This window comes from Mastomys coucha, unplaced genomic scaffold (assembly GCF_008632895.1).
Source record: "Mastomys coucha isolate ucsf_1 unplaced genomic scaffold, UCSF_Mcou_1 pScaffold5, whole genome shotgun sequence".
Classification (NCBI taxonomy): domain Eukaryota; kingdom Metazoa; phylum Chordata; class Mammalia; order Rodentia; family Muridae; genus Mastomys; species Mastomys coucha.
In genome coordinates, this window is record NW_022196911.1 from 8706290 (window position 1) to 8720060 (window position 13771).

Below are 13771 nucleotides of genomic sequence, written 5' to 3' on the forward strand. Positions count from 1 at the left end.
TTTACTTTGTCCAAGCAGAATAAATGAAATATATGTATGTGTGTGTATACATATATGTATATGTATGTATATATGTGTATATGTATGTATGTATTAATGGAATATATATATACATATGTGTATATGTGTGGGTATATATATATATATATATATATATACCCACACATACACACACACGCGCACACACACACACACACACACACACACACACACACACACACATATATATATGTGTATATATACTTCATCCATCCACTGATATATATTTTATTCATTCATCTATGGTTGGATGCCATGGTTGGTTCCATAGCTTGCTTCTTACAAATGGTGTCATGGTAAACATGGGAGTGAAAGTGTCTTCATGATATGATTTTATTTCTGTTGTAGATTTGTGGTGGCAGGATGACCAGGGGTTCTGTTTCCAGTTGTTTTTGGAAACTCCAGCCAGTGTTAGTTAGTCACAATGCCTAGGTCAGTAATATGCTCCAGAATATCCTCTGATGGTGGAAAAAGCATTCGCTTTCTGCAGAGACCATGTTAGCCACTAAACAACCATGAGAAACATGGCTTGACATCTTTTCTTCTAATGAATATGAGTTTAATAATGTGTGTGTGGCTGTGCCCCACTGGATGGTGTAGGTACAGAGCAGTGTGTGATGGGTTTATTGTTGATGCCTGGCTGGTCAGAACTCACCATATAGACCAGGTTAGCCTTAAACGTGTGACTGTCTTCCTGCCCGTGCCTCTCAAGTGTGGAGACTAGAGATGTGCTGCATCACACCCAACTGTTTTTAGTGTTTTGAAAGTAGAAAGATTGAGGGCTGGCAGTATGGCAGAACTCTTGCCTAACACAACTGAGACCCAGAGTTGTGTTCTAACACTGTGATATATGTATATATACAACATATATATATATATATATATATATATATATATATACATATAGACACATATGTATATATATATACATATACACACATATGCGTGTATGTATGTGAGAGAGAGAGATTTGCTTTCCAACTCCCTTCAAAGCAGAGGAAAAATAAACTACATACATGACTTTCAATAAAAGTTCCAGTCAACTGTAAAAATGTGTGTAGAATTTATCAAAATGTAAAATGCAATATGGAAGACAAGAGCCCCAGCAATGTCTAAGTTCATCCTGAAGAGAGGCAAGGTAAGTAGGGGAGGAGAGGGAGGAGAGGTGGGACTCACTCCCTAAGATATTAAGACTGGCATTGATGAGCAATGGCAGCATCTTGAACAGACAGCCACAAGACAGGATGAAGGGCCCAGGTCAGGTTCTTCCTGCTCAGCTGGGAGTCTCATACAGACAGGAACAGAGCTGTAAATCTAGGCAAAGTTATCCAGTGCATTCCGATAGCTGCTTGACCATATGGAAGACATAAGTAAAATTAGATCCTACCATACTCTGTCAAGAATTAACTACAGAGATGTTAAAATTCAATGTGAAAAATACAATTCAACAAAGCTATGTAAAGGCCAAGGGTGTAGTTCAGTGCAGACTACCACGCACAAGACAGGGTATATGTATGTGTGTGTATGTGTATGTATGTATTGTGTATGTATATATATATATATATATATGTATGTGTATGTTTATGTGTGTGTATGTGTATGTATGTATTGTACATGTGAAGGTGTATGTGTGTATGTGTATGTATATGTGTATGCATGTGTGTGTATATATATGCGTGTATGTGTGTATATGTGTGTGTATGTATGTATATATGCAAATATGAGAAAACATTTAACATCTTAGTAAAACATGATTTTCATGGGAAGACACAAAAAGCAGGAGCTGTGAAAAATGTATACTTTATTCCATCCAAATTGAGATTTCTCACAGGGAGAGAAATCAGATGTTACTCCACAGACAAGTTATCACACAAGTTCATCAATGAGCAAAGCACAGAAATATACAAACAATGCCCTCCACATCCAACAAGTTCCCAAGAAACAGAGAGAATGTAAGCAGGGAACAGAAAGAGAAATAGGCTAGGGCTTTGAAGAGCATTGAGCAATGAGGGCTTGCTTTGGAGATCAAGGTGAGCCACTGCAGGCGGAACATCCAAGCTGACCTCATGAAAGTCATCCAGCAAGATGGGCTGGCCCAGAGGGCAGAGGCCCTAGTGCCTAGATCAAGTGACCCTCGGTGAGGGCACCAAGGGCTGATTGAAGTAAAAACAGAGGAAGACAGGACACACGTAAGAGTGGTGGAACATCACAAGCAGCTTCATTTACCACACAAACTTTTGCTAAGCACCTACTGTGTGCTAGCACCTACTGTGCACTGCCTTTGTATAGAAGTGAAGGCCCAGAACACATGCTTCTCCCTACATGAAACTTGAGGCGTGTGTGTGTGTGTGTGTGTGTGTGTGTGTGTGTGTGTATGTGTGTGGGGGTGGGGGTGTACAGTGGAGGTGAACATGTGAGCAGGTAAGCCTGTTAGGGATTAGCTGGTATGAGGGCTTTGAAGACAAGACAGAAAGGGGAGCTGGGGGTGTGCTTGTGTAGGGAAGGGGGTTGGGTGTCACCGAACCTCACAGGTGACATTAGAGCTAAAGGGAGAGGTACTGAGATTCTGAGTCTGGGGCAGGCAGGATGTGCTTGTACCAAAAGCCAGCTCAGGGGGAGGAAGTGGGCTGGAGAGGGGAAGACCCAGTCTGGGGGTTCAGCAGGTACTTACGAATGGGACCATAGGGGTGTGTGAGATATGTAAATGCAGAACACAGTGAGTGAAGAGTAGGTGGTTTGTGTGAGTGTGCGTGCATGCATGGTGAGTGCATATGTGCGTGCATGTGTGTGTGTGTGTGTGTGTGTGTGTGTGTGTGTGGTGCCCTGCACTCTCATGTGCATGGGGGGTGTTGAGAGGAGAGAGAGAGAGAGAGAGAGAGAGAGAGAGAGAGAGAGAGAGAGAGAGAGAGTCTTTTTATGCTGTATGATTTTGGCAATTCTTGGGCAATTTCAGTAGCAAAGAGCAGCCGTGGTAGTGATTATTGAATGAAACCCTGAGTACTTTTCTGGTACTTTCCTCTTGCTAATCCATTCAGTCTTCACGGGGACCCTAGGAAGTGGGTATGTTAAAAAATAGGTAGGCCTATTTAAAAGATAGAAAAACTGGAGCTGGCCGATTAGATTTCTCAGCGTCTCAAGTAGTAAGGATGAGAGACACTGGATGGAGCAAGGCAGCCTGGCTCTAGCGTTCTTGCTGTGGGGAAAAGGACTAAAGCTGAGCCCTATGGATCCCTTGAGAAAGTTAGCCAAGGGTGGCTGATGGCACGAGGTGAGGACTGGAAGAAGAGCTGGGTGGGGCCGCAGGTCGCTCTGCAGCCTGACAGCTCATTGGGAACCAACTGTGCCAAGCGATAGTGACCACACATGCTATAGGCTCTAGATTTTTGAGGGGCAAGAAAGACACTATGATGACAGATTCAAACCTACTAAGCACCACTGTTTTCCAGAGATTCGGGATGCAAATATGTTCAAAGGACTTTGACTTCATGTGCTCCCTTCTCCTTTTGAACTTTGGGACTAAGCAGATCTTTTAGCCCTGTGGGCTGTCCCTCTGTCCCATTGTAACAGTCTGTCTCTGCTATTTCGCCACCATCCCACCCAGAGCTGGAGGAATGTGATGACGTAGGTGCAGGTGCAGGTATGAAGTTCTGTTCCTGGAGCTGGCTGTCACTTTGGGAGCACAGTGGCTTGGGCCCCTGTAGCCTAAGAGCACTGAAGGCTATTCCTGGAGTCTTCAGAATCCTGAGTCCAGCGAGTCTGGCTGATCCTAGAACTCAGTAAACTCTGACTTGGGGTGTCCCTTTAGGGGAGGCTACAGGTCCGGGCCCTTGGTGCACGGGTGACACCTCTGTGAAACCACCCCAATCCGCTCTCCGGGTTTACGTCGGTCCCGGGCGCACACGGGCAGGAGGCCGGGAGCTTGGAGCGGGAGGAGCAGCCCCGGGGCGGGCTGCCAGGGCGAACAAGCGAGCGAGGCGGAGGCGGCGGGTGCAGAGCTGCGGGCGGCGGCGCCCGCGGGTCACTCTCAGGCCGGGCAGCAGCGACAGGGCGCGGGGTGGCGGGGCGCACCATGCCCACGTTCGATCAGGCACTGAGGAAGGCGGGCGAGTTCGGGCGCTTCCAGCGGCGCGTGTTCCTGCTGCTGTGCCTAACGGGTGTCACCTTCGCCTTCCTCTTCGTCGGCGTGGTCTTCCTGGGCAGCCAGCCCGACTACTATTGGTGTCGCGGGCCGCGCGCCACGGCACTGGCCGAGCGCTGCGCCTGGAGCCCCGAAGAGGAGTGGAACCTCACCACGCCGGAGCTCCACGTCCCAGCTGAGCGCCGCGGCCAAGGCCACTGCTACCGCTACCTGCTGGAAGCCACCAATACCAGCTCAGAGCTCAGCTGCGACCCACTTGCTGCCTTCCCCAACCGTTCTGCGTCTCTGGTGCCCTGCAGCAGTGACTGGCGCTATGTGGAGACCCACTCCACCATCGTCAGCCAGGTAAGCCTGACTCTGTGCACCACCATCTCCTGTCACACAGTAAGTGTAAGAAGGTGGCCTCCAGACTAGGTCCCTGGAGTCTTCGTGACTTGGAGACCCCACCACCTTTGGGGGCCATGCTTCCAAGTGCTGCCTTGAAAATCCTGGGAAAGCCTTTATTTATGTCCCTGTCCTAAGGAGCAGGCTAAGAGGTAAAAAGGAAAACTTTCCTAGAGGCCAACTTGGAGAAGCTTCGTGTGCACCTGCCTCCACGGGGCTGTCACTGAGATATGTTGGCACAGTGATTGGAGATTACGGCTGGGGAGTTCTCTGCCTTCAGGCGGGCGGGGTTCGACTAAGTTGGCACACCTGGGTTGGCTTTTCTCCAGGGGGCACAGGAGAGGGGGAAGTCGACTTTGAATTCTGAAGACGGTGCAACTTCTTTCCAGTGTCCAAATGATTATCTGACATGCAGGGGACAAAGGTCGAGGCTCTCCAGGGCAATAATTTTGGTAAAACTGCTTTAGGGACAAAGAGCAGCAATTTAAGAGAAGCCAGAAAAGCTGGAATATTGGACAAGAGTTTATGGTTTTTCCTGCTAGTAAATAATAGGAAGGCAGCAGGAGGGGGCATCTTTCTCCGTTTACTGTGGTGGCTGCCGGAGCCTAGGGGGTGGGGGCAGGAGGAGGAGGGGCAAGAGGAAGAGAAGGAGGGGGCAATCCCCGTGTTCTTGGGGGGGTCTCCCTCACTCAGACCTTAACTGATTCTGCACCCTCCTACACTGTGAGCTGTGAGGCTGTGAGCTTTCACTTTTTAAGACAGTTTAAAAACTGCTTCAGAGGCACCTGGTCCACAGAGGAACCTTTCAGCTGAGTTTTACCTACGGTCGGAGCTCTACTTAACCTTTGTTACAATGATTGAGTGTACTGGAGAAAAAAGCATGTTTGTCTCTAACTTAGTTCTTGTCCAAAACACTTGTTTAGATAACAAGGAAAACGTGCTATCAGGAGCGGAAAAGCCCATTTCGGTAGGGACACAGCTCGGTGAAGCTGCTCTTTCTCCGAAGGCCATATGTGGGCGTGGTAGCCTACTTAGTGAAATTCCAAAGACCTTGTCTCAAAAAATAAGACATTGTCCCCTGATTTCCACATGCACACATATGTATGAACACATCAGAATATACATGTACCCTCCTCCAGTGTACATGCATGCATGCTTGGGTGCATGCACATACTATATTAAAGAGTGAACATTAAAAAAAAAAAAACTTCAAAAACAAAATGCACACACACCCTAGAAAGGTTGGTCTGACGGAAGGTGACCCTTGGGTATCCAAGAAGAGGGTCATAGATATCTGTGAGCAGATACTCTGACGGGTGCTTCAGGAATAGGCTGCAGTTCCAGGGCCATTAGGACGTTGTCAGAGTCGGTAACTGTTCTCAACCATGGTGCAGAGTGGCGGGGAGTCAGGAGATGGTCCTGACAGGGTCTCTAGGGAGCTATATGGCTTCTGTCTGTCATTTAACTTTCTCATCCCATGCATGCCATTATTGTCACTAGCAGGTAACAGCTCGGTGTGCACAGAACGGTGACCAGACTTCTTCAGGGGGCAAACTGAACTGTTATTTAGGATGCCTCCCTTAAAGTTGCTGATGAGGTTTTGAAACCTGGAAAGATTTTCCTTTCAAACCCCAAATAACTTTAACTTCCTGTGGCACGTCATTCACCTGTTGCTCTCAGGTAGAAACTCTCCATGTGTTCTGGAAGCCCCGCCCACCACCCAAAATAACTCAGAATCTCACAGAAAACTCATAGGATTCCGAATGCTTTCTTTGATTTTGAATATGAACAAAGTCAGTGTTATTATTTTAAATACTAATAAAGTAATGAAACAAAACCCATAACTCCTTTTTTAGCTAGTGTTATAAACAGAGTATATTGATATACAAAGGGTACACATTGAGAGAAGCTGGAGGCAGAAGTGGACAAGCTGCATATGGTATTTGGTCCTTGAACCAAAGCACAGGGAACTGGGTATGATTGTCTTAGCTTTATAGAAGGAAGAGCTGAGGCTGGTGATATTAGGGACCCTGCTAGGGTCCCATCTTGTCACGGAGGTTGCCATGGGTCAACCTTAGTTCTGTGTCACTATGGTGGTCCTCTAGTCAGTGCACTCTTTGTTTTGTTTGGTGGCATCTGAAATACAAGCCAGGCTGGCTGCTGGTGGGGAAACTGTGACTTCATTTGGTGCAACAAGTCCTTATCTTGATGTGAACCTGGAGTGTGGGTCACTTGGAACTTATCCACCCTTGTGACACCTTCATGGCAACTGGAAGGAATTAAAAGGAGTTAAGTCAGAAGCTGGCTCAGTTGTAGGCCTGTTCCAAGCCACCTCCCCTACTCTAGGGGATTTCCTACCTATGCTGAACCCCTGTCAATGTAGACCTCTCTGCCTGGGCTTCAACCTCATCTAATTTTTAGACATTGGGCAGAATCAAACGTGGTGATGGAATGCAGATATTGAGTTGGAGCCCTTACCCACTGGATGCTTCACTTTTAAGATTGCTGGAGGGATTTTTTTTGAATCCTTGCTAGCATTAGGAAGGAATGAAAGACCATCTCTTACTTCAGGGTGCTTCCACACACAAAACAACTGCTTCTCCATCAGTTTTCTTCTAAAATAAAAGGAAGGTCAGTTTGAGGGATGTGGGCCATCTGTTGAAGAGAGTGCTGGCTGTTTCGTTCTCAGGCTTCCTCCTCTTCCTCCAAGGGCCAGTTATGAATCCTGTACAATTGCCTTAGGATATAGGCCAGCTAGGTAGGGCAATCCCCCATAATGCTAGCCTAATACTGCCCTCCCTAAGGGTTTGCTAAGCATGTTATTGAGCTTTTGTATGTGCTGGAGAAAGGAATTAGCCAAGCCACAATTCTGGCCTAGGCAGTGTCTCTAATTTGCAATGGGCACTTTAGAAATAAGTATCAGGGCTGGAGAGATGACCAGTGGTTAGGAGCATGGCTGCTCTTCCAGAGCGCGTTCAAGTCCCAGTACCACATGGCTGCTGGAACAATCTGTAACTCCAGTTCCAGGGGATCCAAATCCCTCTTCTCACCTCTGTGGGCACCAGGCATGCATGTGATGTACGGACATACAAGGAGGCAAAATATACATTTAAATTTTCTAAAAAGATCTTACTGTATTGTTTGAATGTGTGATGTCATTAGCACCTTCCCTCTTTTTTTTCAGAATTAACTTGATCATTGGAGTATGTAACTTGATCATCTGCCGCATTATTTCTGTAAATTCTCAACTATGGTATCATCTCTCCTCCACTGTAGCAATGTCTCCTCTTTACTGTGTGTTGGTGTGTTTTCCCAGTGAAAGCTGGATCTCAAGGGGAGAGGAAGGAAGAACCCTGGAGACATGTGCATTTAGGTACAATAACATCAGAGCCTCAGATGTTGCTGTAACAAACCAAATGAATGAGGCCAGCCTGTTATCTAGATGCTGTGTTTAAATATAAGGCACTTTCCTGCATTGATTATTCACACAGACAAGTTGCTTGAAGTAATAGAGGGAGGAACTACAAATTCTGTTATCTCTCAACCTATGAATTCCCCACACATGAGAATATAGGGTGCTGTTGGTTCAAGATGACAAGACTGCAAAAGAGAATGAAAGAAAGAGAAACTGGAACATCAAGAAAGGCCATTATCAGTGCCTCTATGACATTGTCCCTGAGCTCCCATCAGCCCCCTCTGCTGTGGGGAAGAGCTGCATCCCTGTCGTTTTTAATTCTAAGCCTTCCTTCTTGATTGTGACCTGCACCCTTTCCTCTGCTCCTCTTCATCCTCCTGTTCAATCTCCGATAAAAGCTAGCTCTCTTCTGCAGCCAGTGACCTGCTTCTGGTCCTTCAGAGGGCTGAGGGCTTCTACGACTTCCAGAGAGGCCACTCCTGCCTGCTGTTCTCATCTGCTTCTTGCTCTTCCTCATCTAGACTCCCTGCCCCAACCACCACATCTGCCCTTGAACATTAACATAAAATGTGTATGTTAATTTTTATTCCATTCTCGGTGTTTCAGATTCTCATTGTTATTCCATCTTTGACTCATACTTTATTCTTAGAGCCTTATTATTAAACTAATTTAAGCCGACTTTAAAAACTTTGCATTCTTTTTCATTGTGGTGTGGTCAGAGAATGTGATTTGTAGGTTTGTGTGGTACTGGTTGGTTTTTTTTTTTTTTTTTTTTTTTTTTTTTTTTTTTTTTTTTTTTTTTTTTTTTTTTTTTTTTTTTTTTTTTTTTTTTTTACTTCTATTAACTTTGCTCTGTAGACCTGTCAGAAGTCAGGTGTTGTAAATGCTTCCATGCTTGGGAAGAATGTTTGATCTATAGCCTTAGTGTGTTCCAATAGCTCCGTTGGGTTCATAAAATGTACACAAGATTTTATTCAATGGCTTTAGTGTCCATGTGTAAGGTAGCTTTCCATTTCTGTCACAAAATACCAGTGACAAAGCAACTTATAAAGAGAAAAGGCATATTTTGGACCATGATTTCAGAGGATTCAGTCCTTGGTTACTTCACCACATCCCTTGAGACAACTCATCATGGCAGAAGTCTGTGCATGTCCACCACCTTGTGGTGGTCTGGAAGCATCGTGGATGGGTTCCCTAATGTTGCCTTCAGGGGTACTTCCGTGTACTAAGCTTCCCCTCATAAAAGTTCCACTGTGGCCCAGTAGAACCCTGGGCTGTCGAGGAAGCATCCAAGGTCCAAACCTTAATATTCCTTGAGTCATGCGGCACCTGGTCTCTTTAAATGTGTTGTGGTCGTGGGTGGATTTAAGGCTCGCTGGACCCTTTTCTCCCTCACTCCCTTAGTGTCGGCCCTTCTGTGGAAGAAAATTAGTTAGACTTGTTTTTCCTACTCCATTTTGTTCCTTCTTTTATCTGTTGGGAATTTAGCTCCTTTATTTCAACTTTTCTAGTGATTGTTCCTGGAAATGTCACCAAGCTTATTTAACAGAGCCTAATTGTAATACAGGGAACCCTCCTTAAAAAAGTATATTATCTATGTGTATGTGTGTGTACCAGTGTGAGTTTCTGTGTGCTGCTTGTATGCAGATCCGTAAAGAGTGTTAGATAACTAAGAACCAGAGCTGTGAGCTGCCACGTGGGTGCTGAAACAGAACCCTGGTCCTATGCAAGAAAAGCAAGTGCTATTAACCACTGAGCCATCTCTCTAGCCCCCTGGGCCTTCTCTTAGACAATCTAAGAAATGTAGAACATGTCAGTCAGCCACTGCTCCCCCAGTCTATAGAGTACAATTAACCAAAATTATATGTCTGTCATTTTATTATTAATTCATGTTTTTTATGTTAAAGTTCATAACAACAGTACCAACAAAAATGTTTTTATGGTTGGGGGTCACCACAAGATAAGGAACTGTATTAAAGGGTTGCGGCATTAGTAAGGTCAAGTGTAGTAAGGATTTGGAATTCTGATTTCTAATGTATTTTCAATTTAATTCCAAGTGTGGGACATGCGACTGCTTCGCACTGTTCATAGCAGCTGACTATGATTTGCCTCATGCTCTAGCTGGGGCATGATTTTCCCAGATGCAGATAATTTCTGTGATTGTTCAACATTTGGAATTCTAGGAACTTTTCAGGGGTATATAAAATGCTAGGGTCCCGAAAGGCAGGGGTGGTTGTTGGTGGTGATTGGTGGTCATTCGGGGGGGGGGTTGGTTGTGATTTGTTAGTAGTTGTGCTCAAAGAAGAAACAAGAAGAAAAAGAGATTAGATCCAGGAAACTCTTTCCTTTACTCTCTCTCCTCTGTCCTTTTTTCTTTCCTGTCTAGTGTTAGGGGTTGAAGGGATAGAACAGGGGTGGAGAAGCGTGGGAGAAAGAAGAGCCCATAAACTAGCAAACACCAGCTCCAGTTTAGACCCATGGTTTTAGAGTATATTTGTAGGTAATAAATGTGTTTTGGTTTTGCTTATATTTATAAATCTTTATTCCATCATTAGTCTTGAAAGTCAGCTTTGCCAGTGAGTGGTCCCCTGTCATCAGTTGTCTTTCCTCCATCCTCCTGCAACTGAAGTCCTAGGCCAAAGGGCCACCTCGATGGGTTTCAATATGTCAGGTCCAGCCACTTGTGCTGAAGAAAGCAAACAAAAGCAAGGGTGGTCTAATGACACACATGGGTAGCAATGCCACAATGGGACACATTACTCTGTATGGTAACCACAAAAGTTAATAAGATGGAAGAAAAATTAATGGTAAAATAACTAGAAAAGATTTTAGTTGATATGAAAAAGCGGGGAAGATAAAGAGTATTTCAGCCCGTTGTCAGTGTCCTGCCATGCACTGTCAGGTTGCGCAGGAAGCGCCTTGGGGGAGGAGGAGGGGGCTGCAGCCACACAGTCTCCACCAGAGTCTGGTTGCTCATATTGCATGTCTGGTCCTTGGAGAGGCCTTATTGTTTGATGATGCAAACTAGTTTCTATGAGATGCTGCTCCCGCTTGGGGGTGATCTAATCAAGGGTGACCTTCTACAGCCCAAGGCGACTACAGTTTAGAACAGTGGAGATTTTTGAGGTCACCTTTTTGGGCTTCTGGAACAGGATATGATGAATGCTGATATTAAAATAGCCTAGTCTTAAGGCCAGGCGGTGGTGGCACATGCTTTTTTAATCCCAGCACTTGGGAGGCAGAGGCAGGTGGATTTCTGAGTTCGAGGCCAGCCTGGTCTACAAAGTGAGTTCCAGGACAGCCAGGGCTACACAGAGAAACCTTGTCTCGAAAAAAACAAAAATAAACAAACAAAAACATTAGTCTTGCCTTTCTGCTGTCAACATTGAAAGTCGAGATAGGTTCTGGACATCGTGTTTGTAAACTTGTGCACACTGAGGGATTAAGATGGCTGTGTAGACTTAAACAGGTAAATGGACCAAAGTGGAAGAACTGGATACAAAGAATGCAGCCAGGAGCACAGGCATCCATCCTGCTTTCTTGTACCTGGAGGGTCCAGAAGACAATGCAGTGTTCTTTAGAAAAGACCATTGTTTAATCCTTGCTCTTCTTTGAAGAATGTGGACCTGTCACACAGCTTCCATTTTGCTCTGGGGAAAGAAGTCTCTTTTCACTCTGGCTGTCCTGGTAGGAGCAATCCTGTTTTCTCCCAGGGACAGTTCTCTAAAACACAGCAGGTGTACATCAAGCACTCAATAGATGTTTCTTCTGTGAACCGATACATTTTCTCTGCATTTGGCCCTTAAATCACTTCTAAATGATGCTCAATCATTCTCTCTGTTGGCCCTTCCATCCTTTAGCCTGTCCTGTTGAGATCCTACTTAGACAGAAGTTGGACTTGCTTTTTTTTTTCCTTCATGACTTCCTCTCATATCATTCATTTCTAGATCTATAGGTACAGTTTGGATCCCACTCTCCATCCATTCAACAGAGTCAAAATTTCTACTCTACCCACCCATTGAGCCTTTTTATTTTAATGTTTTTTTAAAAGATTTATTTTATTTATTTATTTTATGTGTATGAGTACACTGTAGCTGTACAGATGGCCATAAGCCATCATGTGTTGGCTGCTGGGAATTGAACTCGGGGCCTATGCCTGCTCACTTGCTCTACCCCGCTTGCTCTGGCCCCGCTTGCTCCGCCCCGGCCCTGCTCGCTCCAGCTCTGCTTGCTCCAGTGTAATTCACTGTAGCTGTCTTCAGATGCACCAGAAGAGGCCATTAGATCTCATTATGGGTGGTTGTGAGCCACCATGTGGTTGCTGGAACCCAAACTCAGGACCTTGGGAAGAGCAGTCAGTGCTCTTACCAGCTGAGCCATCTCACTAGCCCCTTAATGTTTTTGTTTTTTGTTTTTTAATCCAAGATGTTTGTACCGTTTTAGAGTATGGCCAATCATCTGTGGGTGGCCCTTCTTCTTGCTTTCTTTCTTTGATCAATCTCTTTAACTCATTTTCATTTATTTCATTTCAAATCAAATTGCTTTTATTTCATGTGTGGCAACTACCCGATGTCCTTGGTGTTCCAACTCTTATTTGCAGCTTACTGTGCGTTCTATGATTGCTCTTGGTCCTCTCTGTGGAAGCTTAGTTCCTTCCATGCAGGATTTCTCCCCAGCCCTTTGGAAGCTTAGAGACAGCAGTGGCCTGAAACTCGGCCTCCCTTCTAGATTGTCTGGCTAGACAGTCTGGAGATTGACAGAGGCTGATATCTGTCCTTATTAGAAGTATGAACGTTCTCTTTTCTTCCTGAAACGCTTCAGTATGTGTCTATCATAGTAACTACTTCTTTCAGACAATGGCAAATGTGTTTTAGTGGTATACTTTTTAATGGAAAAAATCAGGGCCCTAATGAATGGGGCCACCCCATAAAGTGTCTGTTCTGCAGTCTAGGTAGGAAGACCAAACAGACACACCAACCAGCGATCTGGATCGTGGGACCCAGGACAACCAGGAAAGTGTTTGCAACAGGGGCTCCATTGTGGGATGTGTGAGCGTCCTTCCTGCTTCCGCTGACAGCTGGCACTCTGGATTACCCACAGCGGTGCCACCGCAATTATTCACATTCAGTGCACGACAAGCACCAGGCTAGGCTAGAGATGCAAAGATGAGTCTCCTCCCCTCCCAGGGCCTGGCAGGGAGAGCTGTTCTGAGAGGACAGTGACATGGATGGATCACTGCTTCCGCCTCATGGGTCCCAGGTGACCAAGGGCAGAACACACGTTGACCTTGATCTCGTCCTGGGATGGCACGGAGGTGTCCAAGATGAAAATAACAGTGAATGAATGAGGTGTTTGATCTTCACCTTCCCTCATCTTTGTCATCCTTTGCTCCAGCTTGAGCTCCCCTGAGCAGGGCTAGCCATGCATTCCTAGGTCCCACCCATAGAGTCTGGAATCCAAAGACCGGGCTGGGTTTAGAACTCTACCTTGCTTTCTAGCATCCTAGGCCCATGCAGCTGGTCCATGGACCTCCCAAGGAGACACACTCAGTGTTTTTTTAATGGGAAGTGTGATGAGACCCTTGTGACTAGAAGATAAATCAGCAGTAGATCTCCTGCAGACGCTGGGGCAGAGTCCTATCCTGTAATTGCCTGGCAGAGGTGCTGGATCTTATCTGATGAAGTGCATTTGTTTATTCTGCAAAATCGTTGTGGTCCTTAGAGATGCACAACCCAATGGAAGATTCTTTGACTTTTGGGGTGAGGCATAGCTGACCCACATTCTGAGAATCTTGA

At 45.5% G+C, this 13771-nt stretch overlaps 1 protein-coding gene across 1 annotated transcript in view; it reads left to right on the forward strand.

Moving 5' to 3' along the window:
- The first annotated feature begins 3726 nt into the window (after positions 1–3726).
- Positions 3727–13771, forward strand: part of Slc22a3 (solute carrier family 22 member 3) — a 97538-nt gene continuing 87493 nt past the window's right edge. The window contains exon 1 of the mRNA XM_031353714.1: positions 3727–4522. Coding sequence (XP_031209574.1) covers positions 4109–4522 — 414 coding nt within the window. The 5' untranslated portion in view covers positions 3727–4108. The remainder of the gene's footprint in view (positions 4523–13771) is intronic.